The 24,885-nt window shown below is 40.5% G+C and overlaps 1 protein-coding gene across 20 annotated transcripts in view; it reads right to left on the bottom strand.

The window, feature by feature from the left end:
• Positions 1-24,885, bottom strand: part of ABLIM1 (actin binding LIM protein 1) — a 188,066-nt gene that overhangs the window by 16,285 nt on the left and 146,896 nt on the right. For 12 of the 20 annotated variants that reach the window (XM_032115907.1, XM_032115903.1, XM_032115889.1 and 9 more), the window contains exons 8-13: positions 24,734-24,792; positions 22,337-22,399; positions 15,676-15,753; positions 13,430-13,585; positions 8,649-8,684; positions 7,139-7,268 (exon numbers count right to left, since the gene is read on the bottom strand). In XM_032115907.1, coding sequence (XP_031971798.1) covers positions 7,139-7,268; positions 8,649-8,684; positions 13,430-13,585; positions 15,676-15,753; positions 22,337-22,399; positions 24,734-24,792 — 522 coding nt within the window. The remainder of the gene's footprint in view (positions 1-7,138; positions 7,269-8,648; positions 8,685-13,429; positions 13,586-15,675; positions 15,754-22,336; positions 22,400-24,733; positions 24,793-24,885) is intronic. The other 8 variants (XM_032115904.1, XM_032115901.1, XM_032115902.1 and 5 more) reach the window with 3 other exon arrangements.

The raw sequence follows: 24,885 nt of genomic DNA, 5'->3' as shown, positions 1-24,885 counted from the left end.
GCTTATTTTACATGGGGGGGGAGAGTGACCCCAGAAGTGAAAAGTAGGGGAGCATCAAACCCCTTCCATTTTTAAAGAATGCACAATGGCTTAAAAAACCCTATAAATGCTGATTAAGGAAGCAAGAAAAAAAATGGAAGGTGGAGGAGGGAATGATAACAAATACAGGAGGGTTATAAAACATAAGAAAAAATAAATTGCAGACCTGTTTCTTATGTCCTGTTAGAGGACCCAAAATCTTAGACTCAGCATGCTATTTATATATTTGGGATGGGGAGATAGGTGTGGGAGAAGGAAAAAAGAAGTCTTCTTTACAATTTACACAAAAAATCCTCTTTTACTTGAACAGTCATCTGCCAATCTAAAAGGCACTAAAAGGGAAAAAAAAATGCTCTTTACAAACCTTGCTGAGATGTGCCACAGAGGCTTCAGCCAGTATACAAGTTAACCCACTGCATATGAATGTTTCAAAAATTACATGCACAGTTCAGGGGCCTTGGCTGTACAAAATTTGTCCAGAAGAATGCATGTGCAAAATTCTATATTTAGCCCTTTGACATTTCAGCCCTAAATGACATGATGCTCTTTCAACCACATGAGTTGATGGTGGTTTTCTATTTAGGGTGCAGCGATGCTGAGCTTCTTGCAAGGTAACAGTAAGGGCTAGTTTTGCTAACTCTGAAAAGCAGCATGAATGATTAGTTAAACATTATTGTCATATTTCAAGCTATGGCTCTTTACTTAGCAATTCCAATATCGTGTTCTACTTCTCCAGCCTTTGAGATATTGTGATGGCGGAACACCTCACTTTATTTTACTTATGTCTTTTGTTCCTATTGAGAAATCATGAGTTACTTTTCAGCAAAATCATTGTTTTATAAGGAAAAAAACGCCATTAATATTGATAGGTCTCGAGATACAGTTAATTGTTTATACAGAACATGTCACTTTGTTTTTCTGCTTCCCTTAGCAATTACACTCAATAAAAGAGAAAAAAAAAAAGGGGATTTATTGACCTGTGGACTTGTCACAACAGAGGAGTCACAAATACATTTTAACTGTTGGGAACTGGTAGTCTAAATGTGGGTGTGTTCAATTTGCAGTGCTTCTGTCACCAACACAACAAATACAGGGAAGAAACCCTTCTTAGAGCCCTCTCCACCTCCAGACACAACTAAGTGTGCTCACACCCATAAATGTATGCTGGCTGGTCTTGCATCTGGGACACAGATAATTTGTTTAGAGAGAACTGGTGATGTATAATGCACCCACTACCAGGCAGGTAATTACTGTGGTATCATCCTGCATGTGATGCTTTACAGATGTCTCTGCTGGCTTCTATTTCCTGGGGTACCTAATGACTCCTGCTAGTAGTGACAAATAACTCCCCTTTACACTTCCTAGGATGGCAGCCTCATTACCTCCAACCTCTGCAAGAGGGAATGGTACATCTACTTAGATTCCCATTAGGCCATCCCTGAGGAGCCCACTCTCATAACGAGGCTTAAGTGCTTGGGGATGCAGCTGCAAAACCACCCACAATTTATGGAAGCAGTGCCAACATCTGTGGAATGTGCACACGCACAGAGGACAGCAGAGCTCCTGGCTGCCTGTACCTGTCTCCCAGGGCCTCATGGCCGGCCTGCTTGCAGCTTTACATAAAAACCCATTAAATTTGGGTTCCTTGCCTGCACAGAAAAGTCTCTCTTACTGTGTCAGATATGCTGTAACTACTGTTAACTCCCCAAAGCAACAAGAGCACTCCGGTTAACCAACACTGTAGAAAGAACTAATTCTCACACCCTTGGCATGAAGATGAATATGTCTGTGTGTAGGTGGGGGGATGTTAAGAGATAATGGAACAAGCTTAATCTAAAAATCATCACTAGAGCGCAGCAGAAGGGAAATTCAGAGGCTTTTTTTTCCTTCCCTTCTCTTTGCTCCGTCGGGTAGTTGTTTTCTACAGCTGAATTTGTTAGGCAGGTTGCCCTAGCAGCCAGGAATAGAATTGCTTGCCCACACACAGCCCAGTGTAATGCAGGTTCCTGCTGCCTTCTGAAGTGCTCACCACTGGGCTCAGTGGGATTCACAAGCTCAGCTCACAGAATCAAGCCAAAAACCCATGTGCAACCAACACCGAGCCTTCTGTCAGCTTCCAGTTTACTTGCTCTATTTCTGAGTAGACACAGGAAAACAAGCTCAACAGTACCTAAAACCCTTACTCCTAATCAGGTTTTGTCAAACAATCCTTCATCCTCTTGTCCAGATGTGTAGCCCTTATTTCACACACAAAACTGAAAATCATGAAACAGCCAAAACACAACTGTTTTCCAGAGCAGAACTTTCATCTGCATCCACAAAACCCTGTAAATAGTTACCAGGTACAGAAAGCATTTGATTTCAGAGACCTGCCTCAGGGAAGGAAAGTGGGAGCCTGTGATAAGCAAGGTCCAAATTCTCTATGAAGGTGGGTAGATTCCTCTTGGGAAGGTCTGTGAGCAAAGGAATACACACTACTTTGAAACTCTTCTTACATGGAATTCTTACGGGGGCTTTGCAATATTCTTGAATGCCTCTGAAAAATTCTAGGCATGTGAGATGAAATCCTGGCTCTCAATGGGAGTTTTGTCTCTGATTTCAGAAGGGTCAAGGTTTCTTTCATTCGTGGACTTGTTTTGATTCTTTCATAGAAAAGACAGTACTTTATTGAGACAAGACCAAATTCAATGGAAATTAGGTTAAATTAAGCCTAGGCTGATGCATATTACATACCCTTCCAGCTTTTTCAACCTATATGTTACAGCAACAACCTCTCACTAAGACTTTCTGAGGCGTATTTAGCCCCTTTCACTCCTCCAATTTCTTTACTTTTGGCTATGTCTATGAGATTTAATCATTATGCTTCTTTAAGCCTTATGTTGTATGAAAACACACTGAAACTGGTCTAAATGTCTGTCTTTCTGACTTGAGCATACAAAAAACCACAGGTGTAATGTGCCACATGACACTTCAGTTATCATTATGCTGCTGAGAAATCATGTCCCTTTACCAAAGCAGTTGAGACACCATCTGTATTTTCTGACTCTTAAAGGAAAAAAACCCCAAAATTATAGTTTTGTGAAATCTTTCTTACAAAACAACATCAAGTTCACCTTCTTGCTAAAAGTACAAGCGAGAAAGGCTGAGTCAGTAAAAAGATCACATGGTGCCTCTTCTGTCACAGTGATATGTATTCGAGCTTTCAGGAGCTTTGCTGAGTAATGACACATAAATGATGTCCAGGCCTTCAGAAAACTGAGGATTCTTACAACATCTTCCAGGACATATCTGATAAAAACCATACCCACCCCTCTGTCTACAGCACTTGAAATCCCACTTGGCCTTTTTTACCAATAACTGAAAAAAATACCTGATCTACATGCCAGGTGATTCTTTGAAATCTGAAAACAATAAGCATGGATTTCCAATAGTTCTTCTCATTTCTCTGTTGAAGAAGCTATTTTCTCAACAGAAAAAAGAATGAAAATGCCACTTGAAAGAGTGTGAGCATTAATTTGGATTTACAGCAAAGAAATGTTGAAATTGCAAGGACTATGAATTAACTGCATGCTGAAATGAGCAGTATATCTATTTTTAAGGGTCCCAATCTTTTTAAGTGAGATTTTTTTTTAAAACAGTGACATAGCAGGAAAGTGGACAGTGCAGATTATCAAAAATCATCTAAAAAAGGCAAGAATATAAAATTAGAATTGGTGATCTGAATGCTTAAAGAGCCATGATGTTGAGATCTATTAACATTTCTTGAAATTTCATGGCAACAACTTTCTTGCAACTGATTTTGATTATCTCCAGATTATCTACATTAATCAATGGTGCCAGATTGTGATCTATGTTCAATTTACTCAGCTCTCTCTTTTTGAGCTCTTGCAGGTGATATAAGCTATGACCTTCTCCCCAAGAGAAGAGACGGCCCAGCCAAGTGCTACAACAGAAATCAAACATTCACAAAAAGCAAGAAACAAAACTAAAAGCTCATTGAGCTAAGTGAGTTCCTTGAAGAGACACAGTGAAAGAATAATCCTCCTCCAAATCAAACCATGGAAAATAAAAGACTGAAAAAAGGACCAGATCCTCAAATAATGTAAATCCTTGCAATGCTACTGCTTTCAGCAGAGCCTGCCAATTTGCATTAGTTGAGGAGAGGCCTAGAGATTTTAATTTTACTTTGTTCAGCCCTAATTATTGCCAATATGAATAACAAAGATTAACTTCCTTGTTGCCATTGATCTTTATATCATCTCTTTTTTTTCTTCTCCGTATTTTTGATCACCTTGTTCTCATTCAGGCAATACTGTAATCAATTTTTTCAATGCATGCTTTAAGAACATGGCAGTAATTAAATTTGATAAGCTAACTGCTGGAGGGATTGTTGTGTACTGCTTTAGAAAGAAGCTAAATTAGGCACATGCAGGTTCTAGGCAATAAATGACAATGCTTTTCTGTGTGTTTCTACCAGGTAAATGCTTGGTGACTCTTCAACTAGGGCCCTTAGAAATGACATATTTCCTCCAGAAAAAAGGACATTATGTCTATTCTACTGTAGTTTCGAGTGCAACAGCACATTTCGAGGCATGCTCAGCTACACAGCCATAGGCAACCTCCCGGAGACACGCCTTATCAGCTCTGCCAGAACGCTAACAGATCTCCAGCATGGAGGATACTCCTTGGAGAGAGGCCTGGCTCCTTACCTTTGACATGGGGGATGAAGTGGTGTCGGAAGGGGGAGTTGGGGCGGGAGTCATGGAGAGCGGGGCCGCGGCTGCTCGTGCGCGGGGGTGCCACGCGCTGCGCACCCAGAGCCAGCAGCTCTGCGGCAGCGGGGAGGCGGGGGGCAGGACAGAACGGAGACAAAGAAAAGCAATAAGAGACAGGCAGGGAAGGAGGCTTCGAAGGAAGGAGAAAAAAAAGGCATTGAACAATTAGGATTCTGGAAAGAAGGAAGGAGAAGAAAACAGAACGGTTAAAGATGCACCAAAGGGTCCGTAAATGTTAAGACAAAATTACAGGAAGTATTAGAAGAGAGGCTTAGCTTTGAACTGCATCGCTAATTTAGCATAACATCATTGGCTTAATGAGCTTCTGACCTATGCCTTGTTACCAGAAAGTAGCCTGCTACCAGCATGCAAACATCACAAACATTGACGCCCAATTAGTTAAGAAAGCAGCTGGTTTGAAAAGTGCCTGACCAAAAAATGTCAGTCAAGAGGCATGCAAGCTGTTTTCTATTGTTTTAAGACATTCCAAAAATGCTGCCAACATCAGCTAGGGCACTGCGGGAAGAAAAGGCTGCAAACTTTTTCAGAACTTGTAGCACTTGATTTTTGAAGAACCTTATACTGACAACGTCAGTGCAGCAGTTCACTTCTCTCTCAAGGGCTAGCTGGGAGCAAAAAAGAAGTTATCTGGGGCCACTGGGTTTATTCAGAGAGAAATTATTCTTGCAAAATAACGTGGTGAAAAGAAGTGCCATTAGGAGGAAAAAACCGAACATATACAACTGCTATTATTCAACATGAGTAATCACTGTAGGAAAATAATTACCGTAGGAAAATTATTGAAGTAGCTTTAACAGCTACCCCAAAACAGCATAGGAAACATCAAATGATGAATTGTACAGAATTACTTCTGTGTCACATGAGGATCAGTAACAGGTGAGCCCAAGATGAGATTATCTGAACAGAGGTAAGTTTGAACAAATATCTTCTCAGAAAATCATTCAGGCTATGGACTTTGGAAGATTTTACATTTGGATCCAAACTCTGGCTTGAGCCCATCTGCCCATCACAAGAGTTACATAAACAGAGATTGCTTCTGGGGAAGGTCTTTGACTGAACACAGACAGTAAAACTCAATCACAGTCAAGTCTGGAATAGGGCCTGGATTTGTTCATATGCCTGAGACAACAGATAAAAATGGAAAAATCCCCTCAGAACTGGAGAATCAAGGGACAGAAGTTTGCAGCTTTTTCACGTTTTCAAGTCTCTTTCAGTTTCAGTTGTAACGTTATCTTAAAACACAGTCATGTTGTCAGCACTAAGTATCAGACACAATTTGCTTCTGTCCCACCTCTCTTGGGTCCCTTAAATAAGGCATTCACTGACAGACACAATTGGCTGCTTTCAGCCCACCCCCACTAGGAAATGGCTACAGCATTCAAGTTCCACAGTGGTGGCTCTATTATAAATCTTTAATTTTAAAAATGCAGCTCCTATTGCATATGGGCTTTTGGCATCCCAACTGTTCAGCTGTAATCACCAAGGAAGATGAAACCGTGCGATTGTATCACTTAATTTAAAAACAGATCACAAAGATTTAATTCATTACCATACACAATAAAATCAGTCTTGAAGAGTCTTCAATGAATAGCATTTAGCAATACATTTTTATGCAGTTTGGGTGTGGATGAATAGCTCATTTTCATATCTTGCTTTTATATACATAACCAGTAATTTTGGAGGCACTGGGAACCTGAATGACCTGTACATTTTCTATATTGCACACAGAACTTGTACATCACTGCTAAAAAGTAAAGTTTGTGTTTTCAAGTGTTCCCAGGCAATTGCCTATGGCTTTAATTAAAAAGATACCTTCTGAGTCCATGTCTTAAAAAATTACTAGCAATTTGAAGCATATGGGTGTTTTGCTTCTGAATGTGAGATTCTATGGCTGCACCAAGCTTTAAAGGAATTTTTTCCAAGGGAGTTAGCTTACATTACTAATTTCTGTACAGCAAGCTGTAATTTTTGTTTCCAATATGTGATACTTTTCCCAAATTCCAGAAGGAAGTTTGCGATTCACTGCTGCAAATTCTCCCTTGCTTTCAGAAACATACAAGTATTTTAAAAAGAATTGATTGGAAACAAAACCAGAAGATTTATATTTATGATGCAAGAAACAGCCAGCCTAGTGCAGAAGACTATGTCAATCCAGAACAAGAAAACAGGTAGAAAATGAGACATTAAAATACACAATTTTTCAATCCTAAACTTCTAAGAGAAACAAGTGCTTCACTGCACCACTGAGTGGCATAATACAGAAAGAATATTTTTTCATGTGTTTGTAATGCAGCTGCCCTTACCAGGTCTGTGGAAATGCTGGGGGGAACGTGACACGGTGGGGGTGTAGCTGTGCCGACTGTACACGGGAGAGTTAATGGAGCCCTGGCTGGTAGACCTGTGAATCATGCGGTCCCGAACATCCTGATAGCCCTGCAGGACAGAGGCATCCACTGATAAATGTAAATGCACATTACACATTCTTAGCAGCACTTAACTTCCATGGATCTGAAGGCATCAGCAGAAGCGACTGAAATAGTAACATCCCTTAAGCTTTCAACCTACTTTATTAGCACTGTTCTCCAAGGATCTGCTCCAACCCATTTTTATAGTCAGAGTTCAGTCTTGGAAGGTTCCAACACCACCAGTAATTTCTATTTAACTCTATATAATCCTAGAGTTGCCCACAGTCCCTGACTCCACTATTTAACTCTATATAATCCTAGAGTTGCCAACAGTCCCTGACTCCATTATTTAACTCTATATAATCCTAGATTTGCCCACAGTCCCTGACTCCATAAGGGAAGCTGCATCCAGAGTGTGTGTGTCCAGTAGTGACCTGCACAAGACAGATACATGAGCTGGCCATCAGTGAGCTAACCTGGAGACCAGCAAGAATTCAAAAGGTGTAGCACAGAGCTCTCTGTGGCTAAATTTACCATGTGTCACAACCAGCTACATCAGCAGATATTTATATCCAAATCAGATTCCCCGTGCATCTGAAAACATGACACCTCCTTGTATAGCAAAATTCAATTTACTTGGTTTCCTGGGGGTAAAAAAAGTCAGTAAAAGAAACAGACAAAAAACCTCAAAACAGACAACACCTTCACACACTCCCCCCCCTCCAATCCCCCCCATGAAGCAAACTAAACCAGGACAAAAGGGAAAGGACTGATGTTAATGCATGAAGATTTACAAGAAATTTTATAGTCCCTTAATTTTTGACTAGTAGCAATCAGTACAACTTTTACACTGCAAATAAGCAACATGATAATGCAACGATGATGATTCTGCAAGAGCATCTCTTGTATCCTGACAAATGATGTCACAAATGTTTCCTGTTATTATGATGTTCAAATTAACTCCTCTGGCAAAGCAAAACCAAAGCAGACCATAGTTTTGTTTTCTTCAAGACAAAACTGCAAATGTTTCAGTAGCAAACACGGTTTATTATTTAGATGCTTAGAGCAGCATTTTATCTCCTGTAAATCCTGCAGCTCTCGAGATCTGAATCCGCCTGTGCCACAAGGAGCAGGAATGTACCAGAAGTGACGCCTGCTGGACACAGGGCTCTGCTTTACAGACAGCAATCAGGAGGAGTGGTAGCTCCACTTTTTGTACAATTGCTCAATAAGGGCTTCATTTTTCCTTCTTAGAAATAATTTTTGTTAAGTTTCAACATCAAGAAAACATGCCTGTGTGGCAAACAGAGATGGATCTGACTGATAACAAACTCAATGCCTGCATTGGCTCGAGGGAATAATTCTAATTACAGTAGGATACTGCCCCCAAAGGTTCCACCAAACTTACTTCTGCAGAAGGGGTAGGTGATAATGTCCTTGGAGACTGCAAAGACATAAAAAATAAGGTTATGAAATCATACCATTGCATATACTGGGACAGAAAAAGGTAATCTAAACATTGCTGCAGATACTCTGATAATGGCAATGTAAAGTGGCAATGCAGAAATTACTGAGGCCATCCCAGCACCGGAACCTGCTTTTTCCACATCGCTCAGGGACCGGTCCATGAATCATTGAAGTTTAAAGTTTCTGGGAGAATCTTTATAAGTGTGAATAATTCAGTCAATATCATGCAAGATCATCAGCCATCTAATCATTGTGGTAATTAAATCATAGCTGTAAAGATCAAAATCAGAAAGAGTTATTAATTTAACAACCATGCCTGTTATGAAGAAATCTTTAAAATGGAAATCAAAAGTAAATAAACTTAACTCAGAGCTTTGCATGGAAAATCAAAATACAGAATATCTTTCAGGATGAAGCCTGGTTTCCCTCCAATGCGCACACACTGGCAAAAATGTGTTTCTCCCCAAGGCCTTACATGTCATACCCATGCAAAGGAGCACGTAGTCGTCATCAACATTTCTTTGATATAACCTCCTTTAAATCTCTGTGTTGCTCCTTGGTGATGTAAGGAGAACAGACAGGAATTACAAGCATGTGTAGTGAAAGAACTGCACAAAGGCCAGTGGGCAGAAATATGCACAATATTATGAAAAGTTTCTGCAACACAGATAGGGAAACTGAGGCAAGAAATACCTTTAGAAGAAACATATGATTATGCATATGCTGATGGTACAAACAAGAATAAAGGCTATGTGTAATTACCAGTTATGTGCTCTTTAACCACCAGACAATTTGAAGCTGGGAGAGCAGGATTTAATTATTTCCTTTGTGCACAAAACTTCAATATTATTTGTCATAATAAAATGGGCAAGAGATTATGCTTTTAAATAAGACCACAATTATAGAATGATACAGCTATTAAGATAATATCTCAGAAGCAAAACTGCTGATTCTGGTCTAACTACTACACTAATGTACAACATCAGTAGTGTAAAATGTGCACAGAGTTTCTGGTAATAAATATCCAGCTGGTAAATATCCATACATTTTGGATTGAGACACCATTCACTCTCATGGAGATGGTGACACTGGGAATGCAAAGTATCCAAACAAAGGAGCAATGTTTTTTATTGGATACAGGACGTCTCCTTTTCATCAAGTTTCCATAGTGCTGTTAAAGACTGCTTTTGTTACTTTCCATCAAAGCCTTGGAAAGTCTTTTATATTCGTGTTTTCCTAATTCCTATCATCTAACAGCAGCAGCTGTAAAAACTTTGCTCCACATGAAACATGCCATACACAGTGCTTTGGAACAACATTCTCTACAAAAACTGAGAGCTAACCTAAAACTCTCAGTATGAATGAAAGAAGCAGATGTTGTGAGGTGCATTCCCACACTTTTTCTACTAGCAATTCATGTGTTACTCTAAATAGATGAATTTCTATCATCTGCTGGGGTTACCTGGATGCTGAGGTAGCAGTTACAGTAAAAGGTGGTCATAGGAATCTAAGACTGGCAAGGCAGCCTAAAATGCAGCGCGCTGAATCCAGGTATTTTTCCTTTCATGTATTTTTACTCCATCACTAGCTGACATCATCTCACTGCTTTTTGGGAAATGGAACCTCACTCTGCAGCCAAGTTACTGTTTCATCATGCACAGGTGAACTGTCAGATCTCAAACTCTGAGGCTGCCAAGGAATATTAGGTTCTCCGGGTATTTTAAAACCTGGTTTATTACAGACAGCCACACTATGGTCCGTTTGAAACACACTGTGCAGGTGACTGAGAAAGGCAGCTCCATTCCAGAACAGCAAGCCAGTGGAAATACAGTGATGACTCCAGATGGGGAAGGGGAAGGGGAAGGGGAAGGGGAAGGGGAAGGGGAAGGGGGAAAGGAAGAGGAAGAGGGAAAGGAAAAGGAAGGAGAAGGGGACGGGGAAGAGGAAGGGGAAGAGAAAGAGGAAGGGGAAGAGGGCTCGTTCTGACCAAACTTACATAAAATTTTCTACCACAACAGGCTCAATTCTCTATTGCTTTGAGATCTGAGAGTCTGCTTTAATACCTGAAGCCACACAGGTCATTTTGTCATCTGGGGAACTTCTGCTAATTTTTACAGGTGTCATTCTGCAACACAAGTTCCAGCATTTCACCCTGATGCCATTTTAGCTGTCTTTTAACTGAACTACCAGGTGGGATCTCTGCTCCATTTTGAAGCATCCATCATACTTGGAAAAATCCTTTTCTCAATTTATATCCGTTTGTTTAGAGAAAGGTGTTTAAGAGTGCTTTCAACAAACAGAATACTTGAAATAAAGGACATAGAGGTAAAGTGCTGCTTCTCAATATATACCCAACAAAAGTTGGAGCTGAGAAAATACTTCAGTGCTCATCAGGTTGCTGCTCACAGGGCAGAACTGACAGGTCCTGAAGAACCTGAGTACCTGACAGTTTCTGGAAACTTTCTCACTCTGTTGCGGGCTAGCCTCGGTAGCAGAAAATTAATTTCCAATCTCGTTTGTCTCTTTGGAGGCCGATGGCAGGCGGAGCCAGCCCGCGCTCCCCGCGAGAGGGCGCCGGGACAGCGCGGCTCCAGCGCCGGGATCGAGCCCGGCGGGATCGCGAGTGGGAAACCCGCCCGGGCACTGCCCTGGCCCTGCACTGAGAGCAGCCTCACGCCGGCTCTGCTCACTGCCATGCAGGTTTCTCGCTTTCTGCGGCTAAAGTGTACTGTTCTCTTGTAGCCCATCCCCTAGAATTACGGTTTGTGTCCATCTCTGGATAAAGTTCGGTGCCTCTTGCACCTGTCCCCTTGTACACCCAAAAATCCTTCTCTGCTGAGACTGGGTTGCTTTTTTTTTTTTTTTTTTCTTGTTCTCTTTAAATCATCGTGAGGGGCATTTCTAGTGTACAAGGGTAAACTGAGGGTACCCTTTTATTTAACACCACCACATACACACCTTTTGCAAAGAGAATGCAGGATAAATCACTGTCTGCAAGATTAAACATGTCACCTTCTTTGCTTTTTAAAGATGATGGGGACTGATGTATGTTGTGCCAGGGTTGCTGTCACTCGATTACCACAAAACAAACACAGGGTAAGGGATCAGTCCACCCCAATGGGCTTGTGTTCTCATTAGGGCAAGGGAAGGGACGAGAAACAGATACAAAGAGGTGAGGTAACTTGCCCAAGGTGACAGAAGTCAGCAGCAGCATTGGGTGAAAACCCAAGACCTTCTAAAAAGAAAGTGAGAGCCCCGTCTGTTTCCAGAACAAATTTCTGTAGTCACTGGAAATTAACTGAATTTAATGTTGGTGAAAATACAGTGTAAGAAAATCCCAAAGGCTTTTGCTTATTCCCAGAACAAGCATAAAAGCAGACAACTTACACCATATTGCTTTATCAGCTTCCAACATGCTTCCTTGTCAGTAAGAAGCTTCCCTTTAAGGATTAACAAATGGTTCACTTTCTCTAGTGAGATTAGCTCCCTCTGTGTGACCAACAAGAGACTTGTGTTTGTAGCAGGTTTTGTGGAATGGGTCAGGCCTGTTGGAACTGGTCAGAGGTCCCCAATGCATCTCACAGTGGTTTTGAACCAGATGCAAGCTGGATTTGCTACCAACATAAATTGCAGGGGAGAAATTCTGTAATGTTCTGACCTGTTAATCTCTTATTTTATTCCTGAGCTGAATTTTCAATTCATGATTTAAAATAACTCTATAAAACATTAAAGAACAAAGGAGAAAAACTGATGCAGTTCTGACCTGCTGGTGGGCAGAACATTGAGAAGAAAGCAGATTATCAGTCACACTGATCTGGTCATCTACAGACCACTGGTGCCTGAATGATTTGCTGTAATTTTTTTTTCTTCAACTTATCTTCATACTCAATTCAGTTACAGTCAGTAAGGTCACTGAGATTGCAGCAGTAAATCCATTTCCACATCCATTTAGATTTGCATTCAGGAAGGCTGATTCACAGACAGATGGTATTAGATGACAAAACCTGCTTCACAGACTGCACTGGAATCATGTAAATAGTAATTGCACCTATGGAAATTCACCTGAGGAAACTGGGGACCGACAATCTAAAAGATACCTTTATGCACAAGTTTAGAAGAATAAATGACATAGCTTTTTCTTATTGCTGCATGATACAAGAATTCTTAATAAATGCCAGCAGGTTAAAATGTGAGGCAGGTATGTCTATAACATAATTAACCTGCTTTCCCAGGTGGAAGAGCACTTCAGCCTCACACGGTTTTATCCAGTATGTCTGGCAAAGTGCTCTGGTGATATATACTTCCCTTCAGTATCTGTGAGATAAGTATCCTGCTGCTATCTTAGTCCATAGAACATCATGGTATTCTTCCTATTCTCTTGTGAATATTGGTGCTGCACAGCACAGCAGCACATTGGCTTTTGCCTCACTTTCTGGACTTTGCCATTCCCAAAGATTAGGATACCCCTGGGAGTTACGAGGAAGCACACAGAGATGCAAGCCTGCAAGCCTCCCCCCTGCCATTCCTCTGCTGGTGTCAGTGCAGGTGTCTAATGCTGCAGTTTCACACTGAGGCAGCAGCATGAGCGTTCCCAGTACCCCCAGATCAGACAGACACAAAGCAGTGTGAACAGCAGCAGCAAGGATCTCCAGGAGTGCGATGGGAAGCAGAGCGGGCTCTGGATGCAGTGCACAGCGGAATGAGGTGCTGGTGGGTCATTACCTCTCCAAGACTCTGTCTCTCCTGTCTGTCCTCGTAGGCGGAGGTGTAGAATGGCTCATAAGTAATTAGGTCTGGACGTTCAATGTCATAAATGGCCTTGACTTTGGGAATGGCTGCTAAATCCTTGTAATCAAGGATTTCATTGTCTACTTTTGCCTAAAGGTCAAAGACAGAAGACAAATTAACTTAAAAAATGCACTGGCAATTTCTGTTTTACACAATTTACGATTTTGTGTATTTGTTGTCACACTGTTGCTATGGAAACCCCTTTTAGGCACCCTACATGTGCAGTGAATGCTTCTTGTTCTTCTTCAGCAGGCCTCCTCTACAGCAGCTCACAGTGTTTTCTCTTCTCTTAGGGAAGAAAGAACATGGCATATATAGATCTATTTACAAAAGTTTCTTATCCCCAGTAGTGAGCTGGAAACTTCAGCTCTGCAAATGACTCATTTTGTGGCCTCAGGCAAGTATTTTCACCTTTCTGCTCTTGTTTTCCCATATGTAAAATGGGTGATAACATCAATTTAGTTTGCAGATTACAGAGATTACAAAAGGATTTCATGCTGAAGACCACAGACATATACTCAATTTATAACTGTGCACACAAGAGGAAACAGAACTTACTAGAAGGAAATAAAAAGACAAGGAGGACTGTCAGGACTGGGTTTCTAAACTCCCAAATGAAATTATTACACTGCATTCCTCACTCATCCTATACCCAAGCTTCTGACTAAAGCATCCATTCCTTACCAGCTATATGGTGCAAGCATGGACTATTTTTTCCAATAAGACTGCAAGGAGATCTTGACTAGTTAAAAAAAGGAAGTAGGAAATAAATTCCAAAGTCAGCTGCACCCATTAGAGGGAGATAGAAAGAGGTCTTACAATCAGTTTAGATAACTAATATATGTCTTCAGTTACAGAAAGATTTTAAAAGTTATCAGCATGCTTTTTTACCTACCTTACTGAAATACACTGCTGACTAAAAGTGAAAGAAGATACTCAAATTGTTTTCCAACACTTCTACTAGATACCTTATTTATTCATAGTAGATTGCATAAGGGAACTCACATTCAGTTCTGTTCTTGCTGAGTGCTAGCACCTAGTAACTTCAGATTAACATGCATTTGCCTTCCTAAGGTCTCTAACAAACACTGGTCTTGGTGGTTCTTAAGCAATGCCTTAAACTAGAAACAATACAAAACATTTCCTGCTAGAGAAGAAAGGTTTGAAATAGTTAGGACAATCACTGTCTAAAAATAGACTCAAATCTGTTTAGCTTTTAATTACCAGATAAAACAAAATGCCTTAAGCCATTTTAACCTTTAAAATATTTAGGTATATTAATATATGACGTAGTATTTTTACCACGGTCTGTTAATGAGCTGCAAATATGTCTGGATACTCTTAATCCAATATAAATTACTACAGATATTTTTGTAGACCCTGATCTAGGCCACCACGTTGCTCTACAGATGGTGATTTTGAGCAGTAATTAAATTTCATAAACTACAGTTTATGAAGTTGATATTACCCACAGAATGGTAGTTCTCAGGACGTGCTTTGTCTTTTGATATCTGCAGTGTCAACACTTTCCACATATCAGCTTATTTTTGTGATTGTTGAAATGCACAGAAGAACTAGAGTTTAACTCAGGACGTGAGATTCATAGTTTTGGACATTTTTCCTGCATTATTGTAACTGCCAAATTTCTGTGTTTTACTCTCTATTTTCATCTATATAATCTCAAGGTTATCTATAAAATCAGTGATTCAGCATTATGCTTAATAACAGTTTTGTCCTAAATTAAAAACACCTTTCCTTTCACAACCAAAAAATCCGACTTTCAAAATGGAAGGTGTTGGATCAGGCAGGCTTCTTTCAGTGTAGCTGATCCTGCTCCCCACGTTCCCCAAGTGCAGAGAGCAGATCTCTCAAAAATTGAGTATCAAAGTGCACAGATCTCCTCACAAAATCCTTACAAAGTTGAATGACCCTTCTGCTCTCTGTCCCTCTTCACACCACCAAGTCACATCAAAAGATTTACTGTACCTTTCCAAGAGAAATGTGACCTGGAAAAGGCCTACCCTGCTCTTCAAATCCTGTAGTTATAAAAGCTACATGGCAACAGTTTTAACAATTTAAGCACTAAAATAAAGCAGCAGTATAAAAGTGATTTATTTCAACATGAGCAGTTCATGTGCAAGCAAAGGCTCAGCAGCTTATTCATCAGAAGGAATACTTACATAGATAGTGTGGCCTGGAGAGCCAGGTATACTGGAACCAGGTCTGGAATAAATGCTTTCTGATGATGTTCTTGTAGGCTGAAAAACAAAAGGGAACTTTTGAGAGCAATCTGAAGCCATTAACATTGGCAATTTTAAGTGAAGAAATCTTCACACATCTTGAAAATAACTGAATTTAGGAAAAAATGTCAACACAAATGCAAGCATTCTGGCAAATTCCACAATCTTGTGAGGCAAGTGGGCTTTTTTTTTTTTTTTTTTTTTGGTAGGGGAAGGAGTGGTGTGAGAGGGGAAGAGAGTTTTCTAAATCATACAGTGTAAAAGACTAGACTGACAACAATAATGAACAAAATCAAACAGCACCTGCCAGAGACACTGTAGGAGCCATACAAAGAACCATCCAGGATAGTCCTGCTGGTCATTTTAGCAACACATTAGTTCACAAACCACTGTAGGGATCAGCAGTCCAGCAGACAAAACCGTTGTGAGGAGCACAGCACACATGTTATCTCTTTCCACGTGTTCAATCCCTGGATTTCCATTAGGAATGAAATCATCAGAACTGAATTCAGCCTTCCTACGTAGAAGGACCTGAAGTCCTTTGACTGGAGCTGTTCCCTACATCTGCACAGCACAACCAAGATGCAGCAGGGAAGTCAAATGTTGGCTGAAATGTCATAGTTCCTCACACTGCAAAAGTCATGATGTTTAATGACAATGTCCTGCAAACCAAAACTCATGAGAACACTCTCACCCCTACAGAACCAGAGCTGCTCCATTCAGTACATTTTCCAACACTTGTTAGGACTAAATAGACACTGATGCCCTGGAGGAAGTTTTGTGAGAGGAGACAAAATAACTGATGACCAGGATGTGGGGATCCTGAAAACCTGATGCATTTGAAAAGTATTCTATTTGATCAAAAGTCACCCTGGCTGTTTTGAAGATTACTCCTAAACTTGGCACGCAGCAGACACACAAAGGTAGTCAACCATATCCCAGTTGCAACTGAGAAACCATGAACAGTTTTTGCTGCCTCATTGACTGCAAAGAACCAAATCCCATCACAAAGCCTCATGTTAGCAGGATGACTCTGATGACACCAGCGCAGTGGGATACTTCCAAGTCACTTAAAATTAAACCCTGGTAACAGTCCTTACCTCATCAGCTTGTGACATTAGGCCCCCTGGACTAAGGGACCTTCAGGCACACCTGAAGAGAAACAAGGCTTGACAGCCTGGCTCACTATTTCTTAGGAAATACTGGAGTGAACACAAAAAGGCTACTGGACCTATCTAATCTCTCAGCATACATTTCCTGAAGAACCCTTCAACTGACCCCAGAGACTTTCTACTTTTAATTTCAAAGCCAGAGAAGCTATTGGAACCATCTGTAATTAAAATGCTGAAAACTAGTCATGGATCATACAGTGGGCTTTCTCTGACTTCGCTTTTGAAAATGAAGTCACCACATTCAGGGAGAGTCAGAGAAACAAAAGGCTTCAAATATGTTCCACCAAAAAATGTAAGATTCGGATCAAACAGAGAGCAGATGTAGCTGTGGACTGACACCTTCACAAATCCTCTCCAGAGCATGTTTGAGAACACTTTCTCAGCTGGACCTTTACATGTTTCTTTGCTTTTCACTCTGTAGCTGCAAATTCCTACATCTCAAAAGGGAACAGAAATTTCTCATCTGCCCTTAAGCTCCTCCCAAACCAAAAAACCCAACAACAAGCACTTGTTTCATGGAAATGTTACAAGAATTGAGCTGGAAAATCTAGCTGCTGTTGAGAAACACTTTATTCTCCCTTCTATTCCTCCATTTCACTCTGTTTGAGTGGAGACACATGTCACATGTTGCTGCAGTTACTATGGAAAGCAACTGTTTTCATTACAACATAGGGAACAGTATGAAGTACTTGAGGTACTGTTAGGGGTTTTTCTGTTACCTTTGGCTTTTGGCAGACATACTTTGAGAGTTTAGTCTGCTCAATTTTCCCTGTTGTAGGAAAACAAGTGTTAGAGGCAGTTATGGCTTATTCCCACTTGGCAGGCCCTTTGGATCTTTTATAATTGCCTCAGAAAACAAGGAATTCTTAGTCCTCACTCCAGCTCCTTAGACTTATCTCTTAGTGTCACTGCTAAAAATCTTATCATTTAAGGAAAATTCACTTGCATTTATCACTTCAGTGAATTTATTAGTTAGATACGTTAAGAAGATAGTTTCAGCCATATCCTGATAATAAATTTCTTAGGTGCTCTTAGCCCTGGAGTACAGGAGGAGTTGTCAGATGGACTGGTAAGTTGTAGCACCTGTTCTTCATTTCCTCACTGTGTTTCTGTTCCAAGTTCCTCTTTACCATCCCATTAACAAGGCCATGAGCCAGATATGACACCCTTTAAACCAGTTTTGTATTTTCTGTAACTCTTTCTGCGTACATCAATTTTACCTTCTGCCTATTGCAAAGCTCCCTGCTGCCTGGGCAGGATGCCCTGCTGCCAGCCACGGCCTGAGCACACGCTGCTCCTTTCCTGAGGAGCTGAATCCAAGCAGACCTGGAACTCTGAGGCTCCTCTAGCAGCTCCCAGGCCTGTACCTTGCTTATGTCTAAACATACCCTTGAAGACAGTGCATGGAAAGGACTCGTACATCTACTCTCACCCTTCCTGCCTCACTTTGCCCTATTTCTTATTTTGAGTTACCCAGGCTGTTTCCATCACAGATGGCTCTTTCCTACTCTGCTTCTTCCCATATGGTCTGGAATCCTTCACAGCTTTGCACTTTCCCCTAAAGACAATTGCATTCCACTTAAAAACATTCATGCTGCTTGCTTTAACAAACCAAAGATTCCTTGATATAAGCTGTTCCTCTGGCATACTTTTAGTTGCTATGGTTGGCTCCTCTCCTAAGAGACCTCTAATAGCTCCCATTTGAAAATCTGTGACCTGGTATGGCTTTTATTAGATTGAATGTTCCACTTTCATCCCTGACCCTGTGTAACACCACTGTGACTCTGTATCTTAAACAGGTGGCAAGAGACACACTGGAGGTCAAGTTCTCTATTGATGTACCTGCACTGGGGTGTAAATTCCACCTTAGAGGGGAGCTGATCAGAGCACAGCTAAAACAGGAATAGGAATGGCCCTGATGTAACCTTTAACATTGGAGATGCGGAGATAACACGAGAGCATCTCTTTCACACGTTGTTCAAAGAAAACAGGTGAAGAAAAAGGGCACAGTATTTAATATGAATGCACTAATTTAGAGGTATTTAATTCCATCACAATAGTCCTGCAACACTTGTTGTACACTCCGAGCAACAAAACAAGTTAAGCTGCCTTACTTCTTCTGCAAACAGATCTGAAACATTTTTTATATGATTGTTCTTTTCCATGAAGGATTCAAATACAGCTTTATATAAAGCCATCTTTGTGCAGAGAAATTTAAAGGAAATTTCTATGAAGAGCTAATAGTTTTTTTCTTTTCTGGTGGTACATGGCTTCTCCACATTTTCTGACAGTAGAAGAGTCATCGCTTTTTTCCTTTCCTCTTCCCCGCAAATGGATGTAACGGTAGTAAATATATCAATATAGGATGTCTGTACCAAATACAGAAAGTCTATGAAGTATATGAAAAAAAAATCAATAGAAATTGAGTCAAGTAAAATTCATGCATGTCATTAAAGGAGCCAAAGGAAAAAAAAGATCACAAAGCATCTAAAGTATTTGCAAGGCTTCTCAGTATTTCCCACTTTATCACAGACTTCTTATTTTCATGTTTTTGTTCTTCATTCCATGCATTTGCCTTCAACACAAAAGTTCTTTACCAGTTTAATCTGCAGACTGATAGAGGTAATACCAACTGTCATGCTCATCCTCTTAGGTTCACCGTGAATTGAGTGCTCAGTTATCACATCACCCATGCAGATGCCCCAAACTGATTAACTTGGTATTTTAATATTAGACTACAAAGCTTAAGATGTTCATCTGCATTTACCCCTGTTTATCATGTCATCATGCATGGTACATCATCTAAATAAATAACTTCTTAAAAAAATAAAAGAATCCCCACTAGAGCCATTCACATCATCCAGGTGCTGCTACAATGTGGTGGCTCTGGCATTCTCAAGTACAGATGTTCACCATCATGCTCTGTAAAAACTTACAGGTGCAGGCAACCAGATCAAAACTGATCCCAAGAACATCTGGCCAAATGGATGCACTATCGTTTAACAAAGGCATCGTCACCATTTACAGTACCTGCCTTAATTTTTTGATAGAGTTCGTTATGCAAGGCGGTGATAATAGCTGCAGAAGAATGAATATGTTTTCACTTAATAACATTTAACATTAGAGCTTAAGCAAATTCTTTAAACCTCAGAAGCTACTTTAAGTGAAGCATGTTTATAAATAAACTAATAGAAGATTAGGATGGAATTTCTTCTACTGGGCAGACTTTCCAACAGTAAGGGATTTGACTTTCTCGGTACAACACTTGTTACACTGACTATCTGCTCTATCAATTGGGAGGTTTTACAGTTAATTAGGATTCGGAACCAGGGTTCATAAAGTGTGGATTTCCTATGGATTTTTGTAATTTTCAATGGCTGTACAAGACCAACAAAGCCCCTCAATGTCAGCATTCTTTATGCCTCTCTGCTGGTTTAACTGTACCCTTCTCCTTACAAGAGTGTTTCCTTCAAATGCATGCATTCCTTATTTCTCTGCACTAAATATGCATGAAGACAAAACTAGTGAAAAGGTTTAGTTCAAACTCACACAGACACAGATATTAATAGGTTACAACTAATTTTTCTTTCCTTTCTGGACACAAAGGCCAGACGGGAGAATGAATTTTCAGCACATAATGACTGAAGGTATGTTGGTACCAAAAGAACTTCTACAGTACTACTCATGCAAACTAAGCCTTCATCAAGAGCAAGTGGGAAGAACAAGAAAATAAAGTGGGAAGTCCAGAACACACTGAATTCAACACAAGCTTCTCAGAGAATTCAGAGGATTTCACCCAACCATTTTCAAACTACAATTGTCATGTAGATTCAAGGCCCACTTTTATAGCAACACCAATGACAGTACCTTTGTGTCTACTCTGTAGAAAAAGCCTTGAAGCCAAAATCTGCCTTGAGTTACACTTTGTAGAACCAACATGTAAATCTAAACAGAATTTAGTACTGACCAAATTTATGCAAGAGGATATTCATCTCAACCTAAGCTATTTGTATTCTACACAGTCTACAAAGCAAGAAGGAGAACATACCTTTATTTTAATGTGGGCCGCTCCTATTTTGCCCTGCGTATTTTTCCAATACATTGAATAGGATTTGGTTTTTTAATCCTAAGGCTTCTGGATTTCAACACTGGAAACTCAGACTCGTGCCTGCTAAGCTAAATGCAAAAGGTCACTACACTGGCCTAAAAGATGAGTGATATGGCCCACAGTTTGCTGTTCTCAGACTCCAACATTTTATTCCATAAAGCTTAGGACTGAAGAGACACTGCTCTCCTTAGGAGTGCTGATAACACATCTTTATGCTGCATTTTCTTGATACACAGATCTGTAGCCAACAGAGAGAGAGGTGTTCAAGAGAAGTTAAGTAACTAAACTGCTGTGCAGGACAAAGGGTAGAGGGCTTGTGCTAACCCTCACTGAATCACAGCTTTGGGTTCCACCATCCAACCCCATCCTGCAGGCTGGATCTAACACAGACACCCTGCCCTGGCTGACATATGGCTGCATCTACTCTGCCATTAGAGATGAGAAGGCTGCACAAACCAACACCAAGGAAATCCAGTGGCACGGGCTCTCAGCCTGTCTGCCTGCTGCCAGCCTGGACCAGGTCCACACCAGTGCGCTCTGACTTCATCACCAGCTGAAAACTACCTCAGGTGCACCTGCATCAGCACAGCCACACGTCCCACAGCAGACACAACCAACAAATAAACACTGCCCTGAAGGAGAAGAAGTGGAAGTGGGTGGTATTTGTAGGTGCAAAGCAAACTCCGTAAAATCTGAAAGTAGAAGGCTACTCCAGGGTCAAGAGGACAGAGAGGACCTTGCAACTCACATGTGGATGTGCACCAGATTAGAGAGGCAAATGCACTCAGGCAGCACATAGAATATATCCAAACCTGGGATTTTGTAAGCATTTTCTCAACTAAAGTATTCATGGGTGGTTGGTCAATATAAACAAAAAAGGAAGTGACTTAACTGATGGCATTTTTTTTTTCTAAAAACATAAGTCATTGTTCATGGAAAACTATTTCTTTTTAACCATCACTTTAAAGTCAGATATTTTTCACCATTTTAATTTGCTTCATATTTGCTCTCTAATTTTTTTGTTTCAGAAGGAAAACTTTCTGGAATACTGCAAGACCAATACTACAGCCCCCAAAAGCTCATCTGAATCTAAAATAAAAAAGTTAATTTTAAGCATTTCATTAAACAAAATAAAAAATGTGAGAATTAACAAGCAACACTGAAACAAGTGATGCAAAATACAGCGTCAGTGCCCATGGTGGCAAGTGATAGCAGGAAAGCTGTGTGGCAGGAGTAGTAGCAAGCGCAGCAAATGACAATAATAAAGAATCTTCTCAGTAAAGAAGATCATTATCAACACTATGAAAACACAACAGCAAACCTCTGCAGAGCGTGGCCTGCGCAGAACCAGACTCTTTGGATAAAAGAACTCAGATGAGGAATGCTGTCATGAAACACAAAAGGGAAAAATGAGTGAAAAGGAAAGCAGTTTCCCCAGTTCAGTGGTTAAGCTCTTTTTTCAATCAAGTTATTATCATCTACTTGTGTTACAATATCTGTTACTTACTGACTGCTGCAGAATCACGAACAGCCAGACAGTTGTAAATAAACACCTAAATAATATATATTTTTGTAACATGCATATGGTTGCTTTGTTTTCTGCTTGTTTTGTCTTTGTAAACTTCCACAAATATCCGTAGGGAAAAGATCTAAAGCAACCATTGCTTTTATGAACTCCCTCTCAGATCCTGACCAGCTCGAATGCTGATTAGTTTATATCACAATTCAGTTACTGAGAGAAAATAGAAGTTGCTGAAAACTTCTGAAGTGACTTCAGTGATAAAAGGGCTTTTTGTTTTCTCTTGTTCTATAGGGAAAGGAAACCCAGCAAGCAAATAGGCAATGGCACTGGCTTTTTGCAGAACCACCAGAAAATCTAGGCCTGACCCTGAATAAAAAACTGAAATTCAATCAAAGTACAGATCCCAATTGAGTGCTGACATGCTCAAATAGCACATAGTTCCCCCAGTTTTGTTTGTTTCTGTACCTACCTGTTTGCTACTGCCTTCATTTGGGTCAACAAGATGAAGCATGTGTCAAAGTCATCAAAGTGAACTCCAGCTGATTTTAGAATAAGGTGCCTGACTTTGCACCAGAGCAGACAGAGACTATCTATGATGTACCATAGAAGCTAAGAATGGTGCATCTCTCAGCCAGCTTCAGTATGGTGCATTTATCAATGCCTTTTAAGGCCATATTAAACCTCTGCATAGCAGCTCTCCTCCAGGAGCACGGTCCTGCCGGATAGCTGTGCTGTGACATTGCTCAGATGCTCCCTCAATGCCTTCTTGAGCTTCACTTCATCTTCCTGCAAAAACTCACTTAGGCAAAGCCTTGCAGGTGAGTGAATCCATTTACTTCTCTCACTTCAATTAAAATTAGCTGAGGGGGGAAAATGCTGACAAAAAGGGAAATACTTGAAGAGGACTAGAGCCATTTCCATGGGGAATGGAAATCAGCCAACTGATTTATAAGGTCAGCTGGAGAAGGCTAATAAGGGCCACAGTGTAGTCAGTCAGGAGTGCTTTGATAAGACTCCTGGGTCCAAGTGAAAGGGAAGTATTGTACTGAAACCAAGTACTAGAAGGCACAAGCATTCTGACACTTAAGCATGGCCAAAATACTGTCTTACATTCACACTGTTAAATGAGGAAGAAAATCCAGTCTGGCATCATTTTCTGTTTTCTTACAAAAAGTCAGGACAGAACAATGTGTGAATGCTGGATGGTACCTGCACTGAGGTTTGGCCATTCTAGACCACATGCCCATCTAGGGCCAGTTATGTTTTTGCCCACACTAACATGAACTCCCCTCAACAAGAATTTATCTGCACATTACCTATGACCATAATAAATTCTCTGGGGGGGATGTTTTACAGACCAGTGTACTGGAATAAATGCTAAAGGATGTGGCTTCCTGTGAATGAGACCCACATAGAATACAACCCATAGGATGTCATAGGTATCTTCATACCAGTACCTCTTAGTTTCCTTATCCGAAAGACAATTTATTTGTATTCAGTCTCTAATATTAATATCCTGGCAAATTAGCAAAATTCAAGGGACATCAAAAAGAGAAAATTGTCCAGAGGATGAATCAGTGAATAAGGGCTTAGAATTGCCTGGCTCATGCAAAAAGCCAGGCTCTAGCATTTATCAGTGCAGCATTATTATCACTGAGGGTTTGACCCAGAAAGATTGTCTGAATATGTTGATGTGACTCCAAGGATAACTGTGGCTCTTTTTGGCATTCAAATCAGGATCACTTTAGGTTGAGGCTTACTTGGATGGCAAAGAAAGAAGAGTTCATCTTGTCTAAATGCTGCAAATAACCACGCAGAACAGGGGATAACTATAGAGCAATTACACAGATGTGCAAAACCACTAAAATATATGATAGCATTTGCCCTGTTCATATCTTCTCCTTAAGAGTCTCTCTCACAACAACTGAGATATGAAATGAAGTGTCTTAGATACTTGGCCACGTCTGTATGTCAGTAAATGACACTATCTTTAAGGCAGTGCACTGAGACAGGTATGTGAAGGTGGTAAGCCTAAAAATCAGAGCAATACCTCTGAAGTGCCTCCACTGTATATTCTGCCAGAGTTGTGACAGCTATGCGAAAAAAACATGGAAAAAGTCACTCTTTTAAAAACAACATTCAATTACTGTGTGTGCAAAATGTATGGTGTGTCATTGAGCCAGGAGTTCAGCTTACCCGGAGCTTCTCTTCAGTCTTAGTGGATTGCTTACAGTCGGGATGCCAGACAGTGGAACCTGAGGGAGGAAAAACACATCTTTATTCAGAGCAAAGCAGATGACTTCTGGTCATGACAAGTCAGTTATTAAAGAGAATCTCTACATTGCATC

Source organism: Corvus moneduloides, chromosome 8 (assembly GCF_009650955.1).
Source record: "Corvus moneduloides isolate bCorMon1 chromosome 8, bCorMon1.pri, whole genome shotgun sequence".
NCBI classification, from domain to species: Eukaryota; Metazoa; Chordata; class Aves; order Passeriformes; family Corvidae; genus Corvus; species Corvus moneduloides.
The sequence above is the reverse complement of the archived record's forward strand: the minus strand, read 5'-3'. Positions and strand labels throughout refer to the sequence as shown.